Source organism: Caloenas nicobarica, chromosome 5 (assembly GCF_036013445.1).
Source record: "Caloenas nicobarica isolate bCalNic1 chromosome 5, bCalNic1.hap1, whole genome shotgun sequence".
Taxonomy (NCBI): domain Eukaryota; kingdom Metazoa; phylum Chordata; class Aves; order Columbiformes; family Columbidae; genus Caloenas; species Caloenas nicobarica.
In genome coordinates, this window is record NC_088249.1 from 27,213,754 (window position 1) to 27,230,524 (window position 16,771).

At 44.5% G+C, this 16,771-nt stretch overlaps 2 protein-coding genes across 2 annotated transcripts; both read left to right on the forward strand.

The window, feature by feature from the left end:
- Positions 1-1,943: 1,943 nt before the first annotated feature.
- Positions 1,944-8,567, forward strand: EAPP (E2F associated phosphoprotein). The gene is made up of 6 exons (XM_065636392.1): positions 1,944-2,056; positions 2,584-2,765; positions 4,084-4,182; positions 4,542-4,665; positions 5,508-5,630; positions 7,083-8,567. Exons 1-6 carry the CDS (start codon positions 1,983-1,985, stop codon positions 7,345-7,347), a joined length of 867 nt encoding a protein of 288 aa, XP_065492464.1. The 5' UTR covers positions 1,944-1,982; the 3' UTR covers positions 7,348-8,567.
- A 3,054-nt stretch (positions 8,568-11,621) lies between these two features.
- SPTSSA (serine palmitoyltransferase small subunit A) lies at positions 11,622-16,157 on the forward strand. The gene is made up of 2 exons (XM_065636079.1): positions 11,622-11,825; positions 14,889-16,157. Exons 1-2 carry the CDS (start codon positions 11,723-11,725, stop codon positions 14,990-14,992), a joined length of 207 nt encoding a protein of 68 aa, XP_065492151.1. The 5' UTR covers positions 11,622-11,722; the 3' UTR covers positions 14,993-16,157.
- Positions 16,158-16,771: the final 614 nt, after the last annotated feature.

Genomic DNA, 16,771 nt, shown 5'->3' on the forward strand with positions numbered 1-16,771 from the left:
ACTATGATACGGCTGCCAATCTTATTTACCTTTGTAAGTAATTTCTGCAGTTCACCATTTGAAGCACATTGTTCAAATGGTCTAAGTATTTCCATTAGATATTTGAATATTGTTACTATAATGGCATTGTATACACTGTCTTAGTTTTTTTCTGTGTACTGATATCAAAAAACTTAATCTTTTTTTCAATTGTGAACATTTCTTAGAAATTTTGGAGAACTTTGTGTAACCTTTATAACTATGATTTAAAAAGAAAAGCAAATGCATTAGTATGTTTGCCTTAACTTGTAGACTAATCCAATTATTGTAAAATAAACCATGAAATCAATGATTTTTCTAAAATTATGCAGACATTGTATCATCTGTAAGCTTAATATTTTCTAGTAATTCAGATTAATTAGCTTTTTCTCTATTAATCTTGTAAAACCATTGAGTAAGTATTGGATTGGTCTCACACCAAATACTCACCTGGTAACTTTTCACTTGCATTCTCAGGTTTATCTGTTTGCCTGTCTGTTTGTCTGTGACTTTCCTAGCCAGGATACTTAAATTGTTTTGAGCTTGGTGGCTGACTCTGAAACTCCTTTGTCAGAAATGCTTTTCAGAGAACTTCTTGGGTTTCTTTCCAGAAAGGAGAAATAAAGTAGTATAAGGCAGCTCAGGAAGTGCATGAAATATCCATGAAAGGTAATACTGCCCCTCTTTGATACAGAGCAGAAGCTTTGCTTCAAAAGTAAAAACTAAATGTAGGCCAGTAAAGAAATGCCTGAAAACAATCTCACTCTGCTAACTGAGCTTAAGACTTAAGAGCTATGAATCCAGTTTTATTTGTTGTATGGCCTTGTCTCTCTTACTTGAACCATGAAACTTCTGGGAGGTGCTGTTCTGTTGTGTAATTTCAGGATGTCATAAAATTAGGCTCTACTTGATGAATTGCTCATCACAGTGATATTGCTGCTTTATATGGGTTTGTGGACCTTGAATGAAGCAGCAGAATTTTGAGTGAATGGGATGTTTGGAGATGCAGATCCATGTAAGTCAATGTCTCCGTGAGTACGGACTCCCTGTACTGCTGCACAGAAGGGTGTGGTTGGTTGTTTTTTCCTCAAATAGGGTGAATTGCACAGTTGGTACCTTACCCTGCTGCCTTGCACATCAGAACATTTCGAAGGCAGAGAAGTTTCTTACCTGAACATGCTCTTTGCGCTGTGCATGGTGTTGTTCACACGTAGCCGCAGGCTTTGATCAGCAGTGCCCAATGGCTACTGGCCACTCATCTGGCATCTGTTGTGTTTTCCAGCAACAGCTACTACAATAATACTGTGCTGCTGTTCATCTTCCAGACATAACAGGTATAATTCCTAAGGAACTCATCTATAAATACACTATAAGGGACAATGATCACAATGTACATACAGTTAACAAAATTGTAAATATTTTAAGTAGGATGTGGGAACAGTTTTTAGATTAGTCCTTGCTGTTCAGTGTTACTAGCTCATTAAATTTTTTTCAAGCCTCTTGGTATTGGGTGTGTCTCTTCAAGCTCCCGCCCGTGTCACTGTGAACAAAAACACTCAGAGCGCGACCCGAGGACTTGCGGCTCCAAGGGAAAAAGGAACATCTCGGGCAGCCGGTACCGCCCTCGGCAGCGGCGGGGAGCGCCGCGGGGGTGCCGGGCCGCGCCGCGGGTGTTCCGGGCCGCGCCGCGGGTGTGCCGGGGAGCCCCGCGGGGGTTCCGGGCCGCAGCGCGGGGGTTCCGGGGAGCGCCGCGGGGGTTCCGGGGAGCGCCGCGGGGGTTCCGGGGAGCGCCGCGGGGGTTCCGGGGAGCGCCGCGGGGGTTCCGGGGAGCGCCGCGGGGGTTCCGGGGAGCGCCGCGGGGCCGCCCACGCCGTCGGGGCGGAGCGGAAGCGCGGGGCCGCCGGAAGCCGTCGGGGCGGCCGGAAGTGGCCGGGTTGGGGCTGGCTGCGGCAGCGGGCGCCGCCATGAGCTGCCTGCGGGAGGAGGACGATCCGTACGTGGTGGAGGAGCCCAGCGACGAGGAGCGAGCGCTCAGCAGGTGCCGGCGAGCCCCCGCCGCGGGCGGGCTCGGGGCGGCTCGGCGCTGCCCGCCGGAGCCGGGCGGGTTCCCACCCCCTGGGCGGGCGCGGGGCGGCAGGCCGGGGCGCGGGGCCCGGCGGGGCTCCCTCGGCGCGCTGGGCAGGGCTGGGGGCGCCGCCCGGGGCTGCGGGAGCGTCGCTCATAACCCGCGGCCATTTCCGTCCTTGAAACCGGAGCGTTTACGTCTCTGACCTTACAAGTGGCGGCGTGTGAACAGATCCCTGCTCCGGCACGGAGCTGCGCTGGCCGGAGCCGCAGGGGCACCGGGGCAGGTCACAGCCAGCCAGCAGAAGCTCCTTTGCATTAAACCCAGAGCTTTAACACCAACAACCTGATAAAACATCTGACTAAACACATGTCCCATAAACACATGAATAACGACTTCCCCGTGTGCCCACACAGGTCAGATGCTCATTCTCCAAGTGACTCAATCCACGTTTTAGGCTGGTTGTAATAATTAGGTGTGTAACGCTTCAATATCTGCAGCTCGGAAGATGAGGTGGACGTGCTGTTACACGGCACTCCGGACCAGAAGCGGAAGCTGATCCGGGAGTGCCTGACTGGGGAGAGCGAGTCTTCCAGTGACGATGAGTTCCAGAAGGAGATGGAAGCAGAGCTGAACACCACCATGAGGACTATGCAAGGCAAATGGAAATTGCCAGAAATGGGTAAATCACGCTTACATCTGCTTGCATATCAAATCGTGAGTTAAGCAGTGTCCAGCTAAGGTGCGAAGTTAATGTATTATTCTTGTAGATAGAGAGGGGGCGTGTGTGGTGACAGTTGAGTGCTGCTTGACACCCACAGAAAAATCTTAAAATGGCTGATTGCATCTGCAGAAGTGGTCACTAGGTGCCACTTCAGTGAATGCATCTCTTTTATCTTTTTTAAAGACTTTGATGTTTCTGAACTTTCCATTTCCTGCTTTAATATGATTTCTTTTTGTTGGATCAGTCCCTTTTTTTCCCAAGTTGTGCTTTCACATATATTTATAAGCCTCTTAAGCAGGTTGTGGTCTCTTGCACTTTATCTAGTGGCTCTCAAGATTTGGAGCTCTTTCTTGAAGAAAGGAATAGCATACGGTAGATTGAAGTCCCCAATCAGCTGGGGGGAAAAAGTCAGGAAAGATATTAATATTAATATTAACCTGCTTATGATTGTTACGTCAAATAATAAAACTGTATTAAAGATACATGTGTTCTGGAGTTTGTGTACTGTGGGTGCAAGAGATGGATTGCTTTGGCATTAGAACAGCATATGTTCTTTTTACAAAACATCTAGTGAGGTGTTGATTTCCTGGAGAATCATCATAGTATTCACTTTAATGTAGGGACTTCACTCTGCATTCCGTGGGTTTAATGGTTTCATCTGTGTTAGTAGGCAAATCTGATCTGTAGGGTTTGGTATTGCAGTTAAAAACATGTAGTGATTGTTATACTTCCACATGCATCCAGCACAGAATAGGATTTTTGGTGCAGACTGGCTGTGACAGGTGTGCTTGGCAATCCAGGTCTTTTTTGAACTTCTGTGGTCCTGAAATTTTGGGGGATTTTTTGTGTGAATTTTATTGTAATCAAAGTTTGTGAAACAGTGTGCCACATCTGTGTTTCTTTCGCATGAATGAAGATTTGTGGAATGTTTGAGGTACTGTGGATTATGGGGGGCAGAGGCAGGCACCTTTGATGTGGTGTCCTCTGTGCCTAAAGGGAGGGTACCTTGGAGAAACTTTCTTTTGAACTGTACCTGAGTTTCTTCTCGGGGGGAGTGAGCAGCTTTGCTCTGAGAGAGCACCTGTAAATGAAATAACACAAGTGACGTGGATGATCAGGATGTTGGAGTAAACTGGGAGAGCTGTTACTTAACCCACCCAGGTAAAGCAGAGCACTTCTGGATAGAGTAGCTTGAAAGCCCAGGTTTGTTCTGGGCTGTATACTTGCTGTCCTTTTCGGGTGTTCTTACCTCTTCTCTCTCTAATTTCACACTTAGGTACTTCTTCAAGTACTGGTCAGATGGGACCTGCCACCACTTCGAAGTACTACGATGACATTTACTTTGATTCTGATTCAGAGGACGAAGATAAAATAGGTAAATGGCTGGGGAGAGGAGAGAGGAGGGCATCTTTACAGTAGCTCTCAAATCCTGTAGAATGCTCTTGGTGGGGGTTAGGGGTTGTTCCTTGGAAGGCAGCCTTTTGGGGGCAGTTACCAGCCTATATTATCTCAGGGTAGCTCCTGCAACTTTATGATGTATCTTAATGTATGTGAGGTGCATTAATGCTTTGGGGTGGTGCATTTGGAGGAGGGAGGAGCTAGACCTTTACGTTTTGGTTTAGATTTATTGTGTGTATGGAAAAGGAAAACTGAAAACCTGACATTTTGATTTTTTAAGTAGAGGATCATCACACGGTTGTTGGATGTAACATATGCTTGGACAAATCTTTCTAGTTACACAGGACATCCAGAAAAAAAGAAAACATCAGCAACGTCGGATTCTTTCCAATGATGAGCTGCTATATGACCCAGAAGAAGACAATAGACACCAAGAGTGGGTAGACTCACAGAGGAGGGGGTAAGAGACCATAAATATTTGAATTGTAGGATGCTTAACATAAACTGAAAAATTTAGAGTAAAATGGTGAATAGAGAGAAGAAACATATGCTGTCAAGTCTATACAGTGAAAATATTTTTATTTAGAATTTACAGCGTATGAAACGTAAAAGCCTATAAAATTTTTATGTGTATGTAATGGAAGTTGAGTCTTCAAAATTACACAATTCTAAAACTTGCAATTTTTTAAAATCCAGACTTCCTAGTTCTGTTATCCAGTTTTATCCGTAGGTCTCATCTAAATAACCATGCTGTGGATGAAGGGGTTGTGAGATATCTCAGTTGTTCAATTAATATCTGTTCCTGCTAAATACTGTATTTCTACTTTTAGAAAACTTTGGATTTAGCAAGCCACTAAATGTTCAGATAAAACAGGAACAGCACAAAGCTGCTTTACTGAGGGTTTTTTGAAGGGTGAAGTAGAAAAATGGTTGTTGCAGCAGAAGGAAAATTCTCCATGTAAATCTGTCAAAATGGATAATATTAACGTATGTTGCCTGCAGAGATTGCGCTTGAGGTATTTGCCTCATCAGAGGAGAGCGTTAATAGGCACAAATTCTCATGCCAGCTATATTTGTCTCAGCGAGTGAAAATTCTCTGTACAAAGTAAATGAAAATATAGTGGCGTGTGTTTTTCCCCCGAGTTTGTTTATGTGCTTACTGAAAAAGATGTCTGGAAGGAGCCAAGTATTAAGTGGTATATTTTAGTATTAAAAAGGTTTGACAGTTGAATCGATATGCCTGACAGTAAGAGCAGGTCATTTCACTTTTTGTCTCTTCTTCCTCCTTTCTTGAATCGGTAGGTACCGTAATCAAAGCAGAGTGCGGCCACAGCAGCAGCAGACAGAACCTTCAGCTGTTCCAAATAGTGATGCTGTTTTGAATTGCCCAGCTTGCATGACAACATTATGTCTGGACTGCCAGAGGTAATTAGTGAACAATAAGGAGTCTTTTTGTAATGTTGTGGGGTTTTTTTTCTCAGTAATATTTTTAGTGTATCCAATTTCATCGATTGATTTTATCAATTCTATCTTGCAAGGTGAGCTAATAAAGAGAATGCAGGTGTATGTGAATCAGATTTAGGGGAGAATGCAAGTTTGTAAGGATTACAGTCAGTTTAAACTGCAACATGGAGATGACAAAGAACAGGGTAATGCTGAAGTGTAGTGCAGAAGGTAAACTATTTAAAAAAATAGTAATTTGTGGAGACTAAACAGGCAGTTCAGGCTGATTTCTTTTTTTAAATATGTTGGCTTGATGTTTAGAGGCATAAAACTACTCCAGGTCAGTTTTGTGTAAAGGTGTCTTGTTTAGGGAAGGATTAAGCAAAATCAAGTATTCTGACTTGGTTTGGGTCTTAGCAGTTGTGGTTTTGAGTATAGTTAAAAGTTCCTAGAAAGCATTTAGGTGAGAATCCAGACTGTGTTCTGCAGCTGTCTAGTATCTGACTGCAGTGCAAACTTAGTACTGCTAACCTGTGCTAAGGAGAGGACTCTTGAACTGGGAGTAAAGGAGAAAGAAATCTTGTGAAATGAGGAATAAACCCTTGCTTACTGAGTAATTTTGATGATAGAGGATGAAATTCCACAGCAGACTAAAATTGCGTAAGTATTGGGTGCTGTTTTTCACTCGTTTCCCTTTGCTGGCTCTGGTACTCCTTGACCCTGTTCTATAGTTGGGTATTTCAGTTTGCTAAGCTGACAGAAAACCATCCATTTTTATTGTCAGACCGGTCTTTTGTGTAACTTGCGTTACATAAGCAGTAAAGCCAGCAGAAGTCAAGACAGGACTTCTGCAGCCGCCTGTTATGTTGGTTTAAGCCACTGTAAAACTGCAGCCTGAGGGACGTTGTGTTGAATTGAACTGAACTGCAGCCCTGAATTTTGCTACATACTCCAGCCATGCAGTTGTCGCACTGATGACAGCTGAAAATACATTTTATATTTTGTTATAGACATGCTTTTTCAAGTGCGATGTGTCAATGCTTGTTATTTATAAATAAGGAATTTCAGGCTTGCAAGACATTTTAGGCAATAAATGCCAGTATTTGAGTCATTTGTACTTGCAGCATCGTGATCGTTTGCCTATTATCAGCCATACGTAGCAATGCATAATTCTGTAGTACCAATAGCATTGTATTCTGGGTCTTTATTTCAGCCAGAACCAGCGTGTTTAAGACAGATGGGTACAATTCTATTTTTTAATGATTTTTCTAGTTGTGACTTTCTTTCTGTTTATAGAACTTGATATTTATTTGGCTTTCAGCCATTTGGCATGGTACTTCCTATCTTTAATCCCATTTCCAGTGATGATAACCAATTTCTTGGAAGCAGAGTTTTACCAATGGTATGACTTGCATTTTCTTCCCTTCTCCATAGACATGAATCTTACAAAACACAATATAGAGCAATGTTTGTGATGAACTGCATTGTTAACAAAGAGGAAATTCTGAAATACAGAAAGAAGCTAAAGAAAAGAAGTAAGAAAATGAAGCACAGCAAAGAAACTACTTCTATACAATCAAATGAGGAAGAGGAGGAAGTGTATCATCCAGTGTTATGTACTGAATGCTCAACTGAAGTGGCAGTAATGGATAAAGATGAAGTTTTTCACTTCTTCAATGTGCTAGCCAGCCACTCCTAATGTGCAAAAGCAGGAGGGGAATCCTGCACTGTTTAAGACTGTGTGAAATATCAGAAATGCAGACATGTTAACCTTTTTTAAATACGGTCTTTTAAATGTACATTTTCATCAGAGAACTTTATAATGGTTGGATTTTTGCAAAGTTTATGAAGGGAATACATTGAACTGCCTGCATTTGAGAGCAATATTCTTTCCCACCGTCAGGTAGTTGCATCATTGAGGATTTAAATTTTTGTAAATATAATGCAAGATCTGTGTATTATGATCATTCCCTGTAAATATACTATCCGTTATCTCAATGCGTGTTAGAATTGCTGCTTAGAATAAATACTGTATAGTAACTGGTTCTCCATAGCTGCATTGGTCATTTCTATGGAACGCGGTAGACAATTCTGTTGGGATGTTGGGCTTCTTTAGCCTGATGTTCTTGGTAGATGTGCACACAGGTAGGTGTGATAAAGAAGGTTTGAGAAGGAAGGAATTGTCATTGTACAGGGTGTTTCAAAAAGATGGACCCAATTTCAAAGCAGTCTTGATTCGAATTGAGTCTATCTTTTTGAAACACCCTGTATTTGGCTTTTGGCCCATTAAGATCTCAGAAATTGAAATTTTTTATTTATACAGAGTGGAAGGTTAGCTGATAGTGAAGGTTAGCTGAGTGATTAGTGAAGGTTAGCTGAGTTTGCTGGCATTGATCATTTAAATAAATATATTAATGCTTAGTAACACAGTTAAAGAGTTTTTAATGTAAATATGTATATGAAGAAAATACTGGAAATTTTTTTCTGTTGTCTTTTTTTTCTTACAATGACACATTTTAAGAAGAAATTTATGGTCAGGTCTATGACCACAGACTTAGTTTGTATGCTTTTTCTGTTTCTTTAGTATGTTTACAGCTTCTTTATGGAAGCATAAAGAACTTCTGCTACTTGATATTTAGACATCTTGCTTAGTCTATGAAACCACTGCAATGTTACCACTGGATCTCTCTCTTCCTCCAGGCACCTCCAAAGAGGTGACCTCTTGATTTTTATTAGTAAGTAATATATCCTCTTTATAGCCTGATATTTTTTAACACTTCACTTTGAACAAGGGTCTTTCTGAAAAAAAAAATCTCATCTTTATACTTTTAATAGTACTAGGAATAATTTATATGGGCTTTGAGGAATTGTCAGAAATATTTAAACTCGGGAGGTAGGGACCTGAAGAATATACTTATTTTGTGCCTTAGATTATAATAAAATCTTGTGACTCTGGTTACCTTGTGCAGTCCGTGGTGCTGTATTTTACTAATCTACACACACTCATTCCACACGGTGGTACATGAGATTGGAAAGGAACAAATACATTGGTTCTTCTGTCAGGATTACGTGAGGAGAATGCTGACTTCCTATTTTCAAGTCAGCAGAAGCTTAACCTCTGACGAAGCAGAGAACTGTTGAGGCAGCTGCTGAACGCTTGCTTGGCTAGCGCAGTGTACCCTCCTCTGCACGGGCAGCCTGCAATCAAAGCTGAGCCATGCTTGTTTTGAGGCTCAGGATCTGCCTGAGGTAAGATCGCAGCCTTGTCTTTGTTACCTACAGCCAGTCTGATGAGTGGAGTGTCTGACTTGCATATTGATAGCTGCAAGATCATCTGAAGTGGGATAAATGTTTGCTGTGTGCCATGAGCCAGGAGGTGTACATGGAAAACGCTGAACATACGAAGAACTGTTCATTCTTAGTAGAAGTGTGGAGGAGTAGGTGTGATGGAGGGTACAGTCCGTGCTGTAGGGCATGCTGGCCTTCATGTAGCTGTCTCCATGTTCCAGGTGGAGCACGAAGGCTCTGAGTAGCACCACGTTAAGGGTCTTTGCACTGAGCTAGTGGAAACATGAGCATGTGGGAAGGTAGTTCAAGGGCTCAAGTGTTGATGCGGGGGCAGCAGGAGGAACAATAGGTGGTGGCAGGCCCTAAGCAGGGGTAGAATGGGATGGAGAGGAAACTCCATACAGAGGAATATTGCCGATTTTCTTAAGGGGCTAACTAGCAAAAAAACTGTCTCGTGAGTATGCGCGGCACTGAAAAGGCGTATGGGGCCCGGGCACCACCCGGTGGGTTAGGGCAGATGGAGCAGGAGATGTTGAAGCTGGCATGCCTCAGCCTTTCATCTCAGGTACTTTCTTGCTGCGGCTTCTTGCTTGCCCTCTCACTTGAATCATATAGCTGCTTCTTAGGAAGCATTGGAGCAGGCAGGACTGGGACTTGTTTGCCCCGTATTGATAATGTTTGAATGGGAGTAATGCTTTAGTTGCACTGAATACCCTGCTTGTCCTTGAACTTTGTATGTGTTTATGTAAAAAGGAAGCTTTCCTGATTACCACTTTTTCAAGCAGCAATGTCAACACAAAACTCCTTCAGCAGCAATCGCAACAAGCAACAGGGGTCTTGGATAGGGGCAACAGCTCCTGTAGCCAGTTGTGTGGGGGTATTAATCATATGAATGCTCTCATTTCTTCTTGTGCTGAAATAAATCTGCATGGATAAAGTGTGTCTGCATGTCTTCTGGTGGAACTAAATCCCTTTTCAGATTCTGTCACATAAACTAGTACGGCATTCAGCTTTCTCTGCCAGCTGGTTTTCTTTTTCACAGTTATCTCCTCGCACTGTAGTCGTATTTTGCAGCTGTGTAATGTGCATCCTCCTGTGACTATTTCCTTGTTTTTCATTGTAGTAATAGCACAGGTGAGGGTGGGGGCAGGGGGGCTGCAAGAACAGAATTGCACCGCTGAGTGACCTAACTGCAGATTGATTTACTAAGCAGGGAGAGCGTAGTGGGTCGATACCAGTTTCTAATCTGTTGGGCACACTTGGTCCTGGCTGGTGCGAGGTCCTGGCTGGTGCGAGGTCCTGGCCTCGGTGTGTACAGGTTGCACCTCTTGCTCCACTTAGTCATGGTGCCAGATTGCCACAGAATCACAGAATGTTAGGGATTGGAAGGGACCTCGAAAGATCATCTAGTCCAATCCCCTGCCAGAGCAGGAACACCCAGGTGAGGTTACACAGGAAGGTGTCCAAGCGGGTTTTGAATGTCTCCAGAGAAGGAGACTCCACAACCTCCCTGGGCAGCCAGTGTTCCGTCACCCTCACTGTGAAGAAGTTTCTTCTCCTATTTAAGTGGAACCTCCTGTGTTCCAGTTTGTATCCATTGCCCCTTGTCCTATCATTGGTTGTCACCGAGAAGAGCCTGGCTCCATCCTCGTGACACTCACCCTTTATATATTTATAAACATTGATGAGGTCACCCCTCAGTCTCCTCTTCTCCAAGCTAAAGAGCCCCAGCTCCCTCAGCCTTTCCTCATAAGGGAGATGCTGCACTCCATCATCTTCATTGCCCTGCGCTGGACTCTCTCCAGCAGTTCCCTGTCCTTCTTGAACTGAGGGGCCCAGAACTGGACACAATATTCCAGATGCAGTCTCACCAGGGCAGAGTAGAGGGGCAGGAGAACCTCTCTCGACCTATGTCCCCTTGCAGCAGACTTTCAACTAGTGCCTTCTAAGCTAGATTGCCAGTGTAAGCTGCCAACAGCCTTTCTAATCATGCAGTCCCAGGCTGAATTTCTCGTTATCCTGGGCCAACGAGCGCTCAGGGCAGGGGTGTCCCACACCCGCTGGTGTCTGGCCCCAAGTGCCTTAGGGAAGCGCGAAGTTACCAACAGCTACAGCAAACAGTTCATCTATTGCCTCTATTTTTTTCCGACTCGAATGGGACCGATCTCGCCAGAGCTGGCTGATGTGGAGGTCTCTACCAAGGCCATGGTATGGGGTGGGCTTTGACAACTCCTGCAGACCATTTCCACCGTGCTTCCCGCAGGCCCTGCCGAGCTCAGTCTTCGGGTCTTTTGTAATTCCCGGAAAGTGAATTTAGATTAAACAGGATGCCAGAAAATAGGCCGCAGCACCATCTCCTCGGCATGACTCAGAGTTTACCCCAAGTTCACTGTCAGCCCTGTAATTTAATCAGGTCGGACGCAGGCCGCCGCTGGACTGTCCCGTTCCGCGGGGTGGGGCGGTGCGGGTGCCGGTGAGTGCCCGCCGTGCCCCGGCAGCCAGCGCCGGATGGGGACGCACCGCGGTACGAGCCCGGCGCTGCCCCCGCTCCCCGCGGCGCCCGGGGGGCGGGAGGGCGGGGCCGGGCGCGGGGCGGGAGGGCGGGGCCGGGCGCGGGGCGGGAGGGCGGGGCCGGGCGCGGGGCGGGAGGGCGGGGCCGGGCGCGGGGCGGGAGGGCGGGGCCGGGCGCGGGGCGGGAGGGCGGGGCCGCGCTGCCCCCGCCCCGTCTCGGCGCGGCCTGGCCCGGCGCACGGCCGCTGGCGGGCGGGGAGAGCGTGGCGCGCGCCATGGCGCTGGGCTCGGCCTGGAAGCAGATGTCGTGGCTGTACTACCAGTACCTGCTGGTCACCGCGCTCTACATGCTGGAGCCCTGGGAGCGCACCGTCTTCAGTATCCTTCCGCCGCGGGGCCTATGGCGGCGCCGGGGGCCGCGCTCCCCCTGCCGCGTCCTGCTCGGCGGCGGCTCCGGGCGGGCGCGGGGGCCCCGGCGGGCGCGGTGCCGGGGGCCGGCTGGGCGCCGGCGGGGCTCTCTGGGGTGAGGCCGAGGCGCGGCGGCCGCAGAGCCGGGCGGGGCCGGCCCGGGGGCAGCTGCTCTGCGCTCGCCCCGCGGCGGGCAGGGGAGCGGCGGCCGCGCCCGGGGCCGGCTCGTCCCGGCCTGGCAGGCGGGGGCTCGGGCTCCTCGGTTCACAAACCCAGGTGCACCCGAGCTGGGGAATAACCCGCATGCTGCCGATGCACGTCCTGTCACTGGGCGTCTGGCGGTTCGTGCTCGGGCTTCAGTTTGTGTCTCGAAGTTATTTCCCCTTTAATTTTTCTCCTGCAGTGTTATGGTAGTTCTTTCTCCTGCCTTTTGCATTGACGTCTCAAGCTTTCTGTTCGGCACAGGTGTATTTAATGAATTCTTTCGTATTTTGCCTAGTGGAAGGGAAACGTGCATGCTGCAAAACCTTGCAAGCTCATGTTTGCATGGTGCTTTTTCTTTTTTATTTGTGATTTTTATTAGATGAGTATTTAATCCTCAAGCTGGTTAATTTGCTTGGCTCTTTTGGAGTGAAAGAGCTTGATAGACGCTTATGTGAAGGTATCTGTATAAAGACTATTTATAGGTTTGCTTCTTTACCCAGCCCTTTCTCACAGGCAGTATGTTCTCGCAGGTGTTCTTACGGTATCACAAGTATTTTTCTCTTAAGTGTGGCTGTTTTGTTCTCGACTTAAAATGATGTCTCCTGTGAATGACCCCGAGCCTTCTCCAATGAATGCTGAGAGGCAAAGAGAGAAGTTAATCAAACTGTTAACAAAGAGGAGGGTGTAAGTAGCAGTGAGAAGCTGCTTTTACTGAGATACTGGTCAGTTTTTGTAAAGGAACTTGCATTCGTTAGATAAAAGTGGCTGTCAAAGTTACAGCTGTATGATCAGACAGTATTTTTCCTGTGTAAAATCAGTAGAAGTGGACATAACTTACTATTTATTTTCTCAAGTATTTACAGACTTACTGTGACCATTAAGTAGAGGTTCTCACCTCCAAAATGTGCTACTTGCTAACATACCTTCCTCTTTTAATACCACATCTGTATCACTGAGGAAACTTAATCTTTGCTTTCCTTGCAATTGCATTAGTCGTAAGTATTTTTTTCTTTTGTGTTAACCATGCAGCTTTTTAACTTGTGCAAAAAAATACTTAGCTAAAAGTGTGTGTGCATGTTTGCTTTTTAAAAATGCTCATATTGCAGTTAAGTAACTGCTACTTAACTTACAAGTGGCAGAAGTTATTGCTTGCGATCTCGAGTCAGCAAAATTGTTTTTTTTCCCTCAAACTGGCCGCTTTCGGTGCCGGGTGCTGTGGAGACACAGTGCAGATGCCGCGGCCGTGGGAGTTGTTGGTGCGTGGCTCTGCTGCCTGTCTGGCTGCTGCTCGTGCTCCAGAATCAGAAGTGAGCGCTGATGTGGAAACGCGGAGTTATGAGTTGACCTTCATTTTGGTATCTCTTCCTGTATAATCTTCTGGGACTAAAAACACACCAAGCAGCTAGTGTGCTCTAGTAAGTGCAGCTAATACCTCTGCTCTGCCACGGGCACGTTGGTCATAGAGCATTTGTTTACGCGCGTGCTGTGGTGACTTGATTTCTCGAAGATGCAGAGCGTGTGCAGCTCTGCTGGTTTCCCCTGTGGAAAGCGAGTGCTGCTGACAGGTGTTATCATGCTTGTTAATCTCCAGCGCTTTTTATAGTGTGCTTTTTATAGTGTCTCTGTATAAGTTTACTGAATCTCTGCAGGCAGTTGGATGAAATCAACAGGTTATTATTAATTTTGAGTACTTCTGAGTTTCTGGAACCTTAAACTTTGAATGCCCTCATTTCCTTAGACAAAGCTTCAGGAACCCTGGAGTTTGACAAAGGTGCAGTTGTACGTATAGATTTGAAGGTGTCGTTCCACTTCTCTACTCCTCTAAGTTTTACAAAAGGTCCTGGTTAGGAGTTCAACTCATAAAGTGATCATTTGAAGATTTTTTAGCAGATAGCTTCATGTGAAGTTTGTTTTGCAGTGCAGTAATGTTGTGTCTGTTTGTAGTAGTAATGAGTGCCTGTTAAAGTGCACACGCTTGACTCAGAGCTGTGCTGATGCTCCGAGGTTTTGTGAGTGAAATAGTTAGAAAGGTGCATGTCACTGCGTTACCCACACTTTTCACTCCCCTTGCTGTTTCTTTTGCCTAAGTACTGCCAAACAACACATAAATTGAGCTGCTTGCCCATGAAAGGGGTCTGAGCATAACATGCAGATGGAGAAATGAACCAGATGATGTAGTGACTTAAAGCCTGGAGGATGCTGGCAGCTAGAAACTGTTTCCTGACTTTATTACACTAACAGTACAACTTTCACATCAGGTGTGTTTTGTGTAGCATAAATTAAATCTATTGAGTCATACTGTTCTGAGAAGTTGAACTCAGTATCTAACGCAGTCGGTTTAAAAATGAGTAGGCTGTCCACAAATAAGAACTTATATTCAGTGCAGCTACTCATATCGTTGTGTGTTTGGTTTGGTGTGGTGGTGTGGGTGGGTTTTTGTTGGTTTTATTTATTTTTTGCGATGATTGACTTTTTTTTCTGCTTGGCTGCAAAACTTGCTTAACACCTTGGGAGTTGCATGTAAAAACATGTATCTTCTCGGTGTCCGTTTTCTGTTTCTCCTTCACCCCTGTCCTCTTGTGTGCATGACAAAGCAGTGGATAAGTTGCAAGGCATCCTTCCATAATTCAGCTAATCACTCCTGCCAGTGTTCTGGTTTTCAGTGTTCAACTTGTTCATCCTACAGCTACAATTGCTGAATACAATTGACTGTGTCTGATTTTAAAATGTAATGTCATAAGATAGTTACCAGGAAAGTTTTGATGCTATGGTGATGTGATGTCTAATGCACTTCCTGTTTTAGATGCTTTTTCCTCAACTGTAATTCAGATTCCATGCTAGTTTCCATTGTTGGAATGGCGCTGTACACGGGCTATGTGTTCATGCCTCAGCACATCATGGCGATATTGCACTACTTTGAGATCGTGCAGTGAAGATGAAGAACGTATTTTCAAGAAGTAATCGGGCTCTGAAATCTGGTCAACAAAGAATGAACCTCTTAGTTTTAACAAGATTTCTACCAATGTCAGAAAGACACGATTATGACTCTGAAGACTAGAAATGAGATATGTAGAGCAGGGACGTGAAATGTCCCCTATGTTGTGTTCATTCCTTTTAATTTTACAAGATATGCCCTTGTATAGTAGTTTTGTCTACTTTAACATTGTGATTGTACTTTGATATCAGCATTTTCTTAACTTTGTGACAGTTTCAATATTGCACTGTGAAAGCTTTTCTTAATTGTAATTTTGAGTAAATCTTAATTGCCTTCTATTTTTAATCAGAAAGTCATCTTATTAAATGGGGCTTAAAGCTTTTGCTATTGTATGGTATGTATTTGCCTGGATATTTCTATTAATGCGTTTTGTAATAAAATACATCTAGATTCGTATTAGAGACATGGATATATTCGTCTAATGCTATTTACAAAAGTTAGTTTGTATGACTGAACTCAGGTGTACCATTTGCTGTCCAAACTTTGTTCAACAGTATATTTGTGCGTGTCACCTAAACTTGGAATTAGTGATTATTTCAAGTTTCTGTATTCCACCTGGTGGAGGAGGGTGGAGGAGACGAGGCATTGAGGTGGAGTGAAGGCTGCATTCGTTTTATTTGGAGTAGTGCTGTGGTTTGGGGCTTTATTGAGTGGGGGAAGAAGGACTTTACTGACATAGGCCCACGTAAGGCTTTGGGATAGCACTTTAAATCAACCCTGTTTTTCTAGCTACCGATTAAATTGTACTTTTACAGGATGATTTATTATGTTCCAATGGTTATGGTTTCTGCTAATTTTCACTCAACAGTGTAACTATGTCTAGGTTTTAAGGGGGTTTTCTATTGCTACTAGTGTTCCAAACATGTTCTTGCTACAAATGACCAAAATAACAGGGGTTTAAATGGACTTGAGTTACAACTACAGCAATAAGTAGCTGAATACTTGGCTGAAGTCCTGTCTTTTGGTTTTTTTTAAGAGAGGTTTTTTTCAGTTTTGTATTCCAAAATGTAAGATGGTGACAACCTAACTTTCCTAAGTGGAGGATTTTTTTTTGTTGTTGTTTAAAAAATAAAAGTTTAAAAGCAGAGCTTTGATGCAAAACTTTCTTTGAGAAGTTAGTGTGTTTCTAAGTGCCGCTTGCTTTCCTCAGACCTTTCCAAAAGGCAAAAAATGATACTTGACCAAAGAATTGTGATTTTTAATGGCCTAGTAATGATAGGTACTGTTAAATCTTTTATACAACTTCTATTGAAATCAGGAATTATACCTAAGTTGTACAAATAAATTTGCATTTTAGGTTTATTTAACTTTCTCAAATGGACACTCACGAGAAAAGTGTTTCCTCCCCCTCTCCGTATTTAAGAACTTCATGTGTGTTTGGTTAAAAACTCCGTTGTCATCTTGAAGCTATAAACAGTGGGTCTTAAACTTCTTAGGTGACCCCCAGCTTTCCTGAAATTGGTAGGAGTCTCCCACTAAATTAGTGCCTCTGCTTATTAATAACCGACTATCTAAACATAGGTAGGTTTTTGGAGGGTGGTCGTATGAGTATTTTAAGTATATATGGAGATAACAATAAGTTAAAATACTCTTTTCGAAGTAATGTAGCATCAATTCCTGCTGCCCGTGGACTATATTGGTACTGTGATGTTTCTTTGCAAGCTGCTACTGTGATTGATACGTATCTACTGCTGAGAAAGGGATTTAGTTGTATGGC